Source organism: Alexandromys fortis, unplaced genomic scaffold, assembly GCF_014885135.2.
Source record: "Alexandromys fortis isolate MF-2015 unplaced genomic scaffold, M_Fortis_MF-2015_v1.1 scaffold_173, whole genome shotgun sequence".
NCBI lineage: Eukaryota > Metazoa > Chordata > Mammalia > Rodentia > Cricetidae > Alexandromys > Alexandromys fortis.
Window position 1 is genome coordinate 2,973,104 of NW_026068051.1, and position 6,752 is coordinate 2,979,855.

At 43.7% G+C, this 6,752-nt stretch overlaps 1 protein-coding gene across 1 annotated transcript in view; it reads left to right on the plus strand.

Annotated features, from left to right (window-relative positions):
* Positions 1-6,241, plus strand: part of Aatf (apoptosis antagonizing transcription factor) — a 108,188-nt gene extending 101,947 nt beyond the window's left edge. The window contains exon 12 of the mRNA XM_050119563.1: positions 5,772-6,241. Within this exon, the coding sequence (XP_049975520.1) occupies positions 5,772-5,835 (64 nt within the window). The 3' untranslated portion in view covers positions 5,836-6,241. The remainder of the gene's footprint in view (positions 1-5,771) is intronic.
* Positions 6,242-6,752: the final 511 nt, after the last annotated feature.

Genomic DNA, 6,752 nt, shown 5'->3' on the forward strand with positions numbered 1-6,752 from the left:
TTTATTTAGGGGTAGACTCACAGATCAACAGTCCTCTGCATGATTGGGAACAGGAACCAAATCCAGCAGCCCAGAGAGAGAGAGAGAGAGAGGGAGGGAGAGGACTCTGCAAGCTTTACACTGCATTTATAGTACAAGAGACCACACCCAAGTGGGCTGGTATCTTTTAAAGTCTCTTGGCTGAAGGAGTTCCCACAGCACCTCCCCCTTTAAATAAGAGAGTCCCAAACCCAATATAAAACTATATACAGTAAGAACAAATATCAAGTATAAAATTTAGAATAAACGGGGGCTGGAGAGATGGCTCAGAGGTTAAGAGCACTGGCTGCTCTTCCAAAGGTCCTGAGTTCAATTCCCAGCAACCACATGGTGGCTCACAACCATCTGTACTGAGATCTGGCGCCCTCCTCTGGCGTGCGGGCATACATTGAGGCAGAATGTTGTATACATAATAAATAAATAAATCTTTTTAAAAAAATTTAGAATAAACAATATCAAACAAGAAACATGCTAAATGTTTCAATAATTATCCTATCGTAAGGAGTCTTAAGTCTTGTATTAGAAATGACTAAGACATGAAAGGAAAGTAACTACGATTATCTAGTCTTCAACCCCATCGAAGACCTGAGAAAGAAAATAACATTACTTGAGTGTACAATCAAGCAACTTCCAAAATGTGCAATAAATGACAGAGACAACTGGCTACCTGGGCTACCCAGACTACCTAGAGTCTCACTTGCAGTGTTGAGGTAACCAACTTTGGCTAAGGCCTAAAGTAACTGACAGCCCATTTTCAGAGGCAGGAAAATTTTCAAAACCATCTCACCCTATCTTGGCAATCTTTTTTCTTGTATCCTGCTTGTTCTGTTCAGACACCAAGCATTTTGTCAGTGGTAGAGGCATGGGAAGTTCTTTGCACAAAGGCCAGTTTTGCCAAGAAGAAAACAAGCTCCAAGTGGAGTGTCTTCAGTGCCCAACATATTCTTGGGAATAGATCAGTGCTGCCAGTTTCAACAGTTTAAATAACCCTCAGTTATTTAAATGCCATATTCTACAGTTCTTTGAGGTGGTGGAATATTACCTATCTAAAGACCCTGATCAGTCTAACTATAAGTATGGCAAACATGGATGACTATTGACCTGTAATTCTTAATACCTATATAAGTTAAATAGTAAGGCCTGGTATTAGAATATTAAACAATCTTTAAACAATTGTGCAGCAAATGAGGACAATTGCTTTAAAATGTAAACAGTGTATAAGTGTCTTGATCAGAGGTAGAAATGTATAGTGCAAAATAATAAATATATCCTAAAATTGTATCAATATATAAAATGTCTCAAGCAGAGGTAGAAATATGCATGCATACAATATGACAGAATAACTTTGCATAGATGTACAAATATTGTAAACAGAAATAGGAACTTATTAAATATAACTAATATAATTTGTATTGTAATGAATTTGTATCATTCTATAAGAGTCTTTACTAATGTAAATTGTCTATAAATAATAGCTTACAAATATTCACTCTATTGTTCACTATTATTATTAGTGTGAGTATAAAACCTACCTATTATCCCATCCAATTCCTGCCCTCTTTTTTTGTAAATGGTTATCAAAACACAAATAGGAAAAGGTGTTAGTGACACTTTTGGTCAGGGTACTGTAGGCACCAGAGGACTTATCTACATAAGAAGCCTTCACCTTGTCTACTTGGAGCCTTCTTGCAGGTTTTAATCTTGATCTGGACCTTGTTCAGCATGACACTGGTGGAATTAGAATTGTTAGTCTTCTGCCTGTGTATGCTATCGCTGTCCCTGTGTCTCAAATGTATGTAGAAGGCCATGTTCAGACTGCCACCCTGTAGTGCTTAGTCTGGGGTTTGTAGTGTGCAGGCGAGGTAGAGAGCAGAAAGCAGAGGTGGTCCGGGTGCTTTCTAAGTATGCTGTGGGTATTTAGGGTTGCCCGGCCCCGAGAGCCAACAGATGAACATTTTCAGATTAATCAAAGACATGTATATAGGTTTGAAGCTATCTTTCTCTTTTTTTCTCCTTCTCTTTCAATTTTAGGCAGGTTCTTGATATATAGCCCAGGCTGGCTTTGAACTTGAGATCAATTTGCCTCAGCCTCCCAAGTGCTGAAACCAAATTATGCCCTTAATCAGAAGGGCAGGTTACTGTGTTGCAGGGTGCGTTTGGAAGACGTGTGACTCACTTGGAGACCATGATCTAGTTTTAAAGGGTGGACAGGTTTTTCTGGGGAACAATGGGCCAGCTGCTTTCTTTGTGGTACCCACAAAAGCAGCAGGGACTGGGGTTGTCTTGGAGTTTGGGAAGTTCAGGCCACAGTAAGAGGAGCATGGTCTTCGAGAAAGCAGATAGAGTTCAGAGCTGGATGCTGCAAGCTACTGACCTAGCAAATTAAAAGCCCTGCATAGGCCATTTGCAGGTTTAATACACTGTTTACCCAAATAGCATCATGAAAGACAATGATCTGTATTGCAGTTCTGTGAGAAGTGCACACATAAAGCTGAGGGCTGTGTTGTGCACACACACTTGTTTTACTAAGGAATGTTCAAATCTTCACCCACCAGAGTGCTGCTTGCACTTCTCAGCTGAAGCCAGACTCACCACTCTACCTTCCTTCAGAAGACACAGTAAACCACATGTGCTCACACGTGCACACACTCTGTCTTTATGGAAAATGGCTGCTACTGCATGGTCATTTTTTTTCCAGAAACAAGTTTTATTGTAATATAGTAAAAATATTAAATTAGAAAATGCCTCACTAAGGGTTATAAAACCTTACTACACTAGAGATAGGTAATTATCCCCTCTGCAGCCTAAATGACAGTTTAAAAGAAATAAAAATGTTCATGCTCATTACTTGCTTTTGTAGGTTGTAATAAAGGGTGAGTTAAATTTTAATTCAAGGAAGAGCCCCTGCCATCGACCCTTCCACCCTGGGTCCAAATCCCAGTAATTACTCTGTTGCCTGTTCTCCTGTGTAATTCTAGCGTTCATACTTGGGCTACAGTGGACATTGCCACTGGCTAGTGAGAGCAAGGATACAAGAGATAAAGCAGGGCGGCGTTTCAGATCAGAGATTCTTAGCTTTGTTCCCAGTGTGATGAGGAGCAGGATTCTGTTCTTGAAATAGCCGCTTACCAGGTTCACTGTGCAGAACCTGATGAACCTTAGCATCGGTTCTCCACGTGCACTTCTGCTCCTGACACGTGACCCCTCAGTGGACAGTAACTGCTGTCTTTGGCCAATGCAAGTGGAATCATTTGCTTAGGGACAATGATAGCTCTCAATATAAGCCGGCAGGGTGAGTCAAAGGCTGGGCAGGGCTGCTGGGATCTGCAGGGCAGCACATGTTCAGCAGGGTGTTCATTTGCATTTGGGGTGAGGTCTTCCTCTTTTGTAGGACTGGACAGATGCCTAGAGCTGGGGAACAACAGGAATGTTTGGGGTTCAGGGCTGGTTGGCACTTTAGGATGAGGCTTTTAGCAAATTCATGTGACTATAAAATGCCTGTAATAAAACTGAAGATCCTCTGTCTTCTGTCCATAGTTTCTCTGCCTGTACAGTAACCCCTTCAGGACAGAGCTGATCTACATCTGACTTCTGCCATTCAGGGTTTTCCGTCTCCCTTCCTCCTTCAGTTACTCCCTCCTTGCCTCCCTCTGCTTTGATGTCCTTTCTGCTGGGGTTCCATCTCTTACTCTATAGCTAAGCAGGATGAGTGCTGAAAAGCTGAGAAACCTCTAATCCTAGCATTGGCAGAGGAGACAGGCTACACGTTAGAGTCAGACCAGACCCTATTAGACAGGACAAATTAAGACTACTTGCAAAGATGGCTTTTGTTGCATCAGGGTGGCTGCTGGAAGTTCTCAGGCAGCAGGAACACCTAGAGAAACTATTTTCTTAATATGATGGCAGACTGTTGAGAGCCAGATCTGAAGGTGTCAGTCTGGAGTGACTTTCTCCTGGGATGCAGACTCCTGATTCATCAAGAGTCCTGTGGCTGTTCTGATTCTAGGCAGTCACTGTTCCTATGGACAGAAGCAGATGTGGACCCTTGCCTCAGTTAGATGTGGCCCTAGGGTTGTTTACTGGGTCTCAGGGATTCATATCCTATGGGTCTGGGCTGTTGGAGCTTTGAGCCTCTTCCTGTGGGGCAGCTCTGCCCCATCCACAGAGGAAATGCCCAGAACCTGGTTCCCCTAGCAAGGCTTCTTCGCCCCCACACCCCAAAATACATTCTCTGCCATTTCCCTCACTGATCCACATGCATTGCGTACAACAGCAATAGAAGTTGTAGTGGTCACTCACTCTATTTTAAAGGTTTATTCTTACTTCCGTGTGTGTGAGTTTGTACATGTCTGAAGAGGGCATCAAATTGCCTGGAGCTGGAATTACAGGTAACTGTTAGCTGCCTGGCGTGGGCACGGGGAAACAAACTCTGGTCTTTTGAAGAGCAGCAAGTTCTCTTAACCTCCAAGCCACCTCTCCAGCCCCTTATCACCATACTTCTAATGTCCAAATTGAGCTTTAGAGTTGGGAATTGGTATATACCTGTAATCCCAGCACTTGAAGGGCAGAGGCAGTAGGATTCAGAATATGAAGCTGGTGTCAAAAGTAGTAAGACCATACCTATCTCAAAACTATAACGGGTTATGGGGATGACCCAGTTGATAAAGCAGTTGCTGTACAAATAAGGACCTGTGTATAATCTCAGCACCCACATAAAAGGCCAGGAAAGGGTGGTGCACACTTACAACCCTAGTACTGGGGAGGCAGAGACAGGAGGATCCCTAGAGCTTATTGCTCCTCCAGCCATAGGCCAGAGAAGCCATCTCAGCACACAGGTGGTCGGCTCCTAAAGAAATTCCCAGAACACACGGGTAGCTAGTTTTATTTTGTTGTATTCTTGTATACATGTTATGTATTCAGGTCCCTACAAAGGTCACAGGGAGGAGCCAGCCATCTTCCTCTTGGCTGAACCTAGAGTGCACTTTTTCCAGCTAGCTTAGCTGGCCCACAAGCGCCAATGACCCTTCTGTTTCCCCTCTCACCGCCCCCCCCCCCAACACTGTAGTTCTTCACATGGGCACTGGAGGTCTGAACTCAGGCTTATACATACAGCAAGCATTTTACTTAGTGAGCTGCCTCCTCGGTCCAATAATGTTAATTTTTAAAATCCAACTTTAAAAATAAATTAGACAATTAAATTATTTCTTAGACTGAGATTAGAGAAAAGGGTGTGGGGGAGGGGAAGAGCCCTGGTTCTGTTCTGAACCTCTGCACATATGATCATAATTGGAATCTTGTTGCCGGGTCATTTTCATTGTTTTTCAAGTACTGCCAAGTCCTAGAAAATGTATGAAAACTAAATTATATCCCCTACATCCCATGTCTGATTGAATCCTCTCGGTGCGTGCCAGTCTCATATATCCTATTAAAATATTCAATCTTGTTTTCTTACTTGAAGAGCCTGTCTGTAAAGGGCAAACTTACAGAAAACTCATTCCCTGGAGACAGGGTGTCCAGCCACACTGGGCTATTTACATGTTTCACTGTGTGATTGGCTGCTTCTGCGTTTCTTCCTCCCTTGTATTTGTGAATAAGCACGCCGAGATGTGGTTCTTAATTATACGGCTATGTTTTCTATTGAAGAAACAGATGAAGGTGTTTCCCAGCTTCTTGGTTTCTTTTTAACCTTGAAAAGTTAAGCAGCACGTTAACCAGTTTGTTTTATTTCCTAGGACCGAGTTGTATCGATCTCTTTTCGGCCAGCTCAACCCTCCTGACATGGACCATGGGGATTGAACTCACTGTCCTCCCACTCCAGACTCCCAAACCCCACACCAGGACCCACCTGGTGCTTCAAGGACAGATGACTTCAGGGTGCAGCACTGGGGATGCCTGGGACCCTGCTCTTCTGGGAGCGTGTACCTTACATCCAGGAAAGCTCAGCCTCTGAGTCTTTTAACATTCACAGATATTGTCAGGGCTAGAGCCATGGCTCAGGGATTAAGAGCACTTACTGCTCTTGCAGAGGACCCAAGTTCAGTTCCTAGCACCTACACCCAGTGTCTCAGAACAGCCTCTAACTCCAGTTCCAGGGGATGGGGATTCGGTGCAGTTACGTGGCCTCTGTAAATCACCAGCACTCAGATGTGTACTCACTCCCACACAGACGAAATTAAAACTTCAATAAATGTTTTTGAAGAAATCTGTGGTCATCAGTGTGAGTTACTGAGCTAGAGGAGATAGTTTAGAGTTAAATTGACAATGACACCTGCTGGAAGGATTTGTGGTTTTCTGCTTAAGTCGTCTACTTGTATGAAACTCCATTTCCTGCTGGGTGGTGGTGCATGCTTTAACCAGGCTGATCTCTGTGGGTTTGAGGCTAGCCTGGTCTACAAAGCTAGTTCCAGAAGAGCCAGGGCTACACAGAAACCCTGTCTTGGAAAAAAAAAGAAAAAAAAACACAACCTCCATTTCTTGTTCATTCATCCTTGAACAGACGTTCAGGTTGTCAGGTTGTTTCCACATCTGGACTGTTGTGAATGGAACTGTGGTAACTGTTGGCTCGTCTGACAGTCACTGCTGACCTTCACTGACTTCCATTCCTTTGGTGCTTACACCAACCGGGACTGCTGGGGCAGATGGTGGTTCTGTTTTGTGTGTCCGTGTGCATGTTTGTGTGCTCATGCAGTGCTGGGAACCCAGGACTTCACATG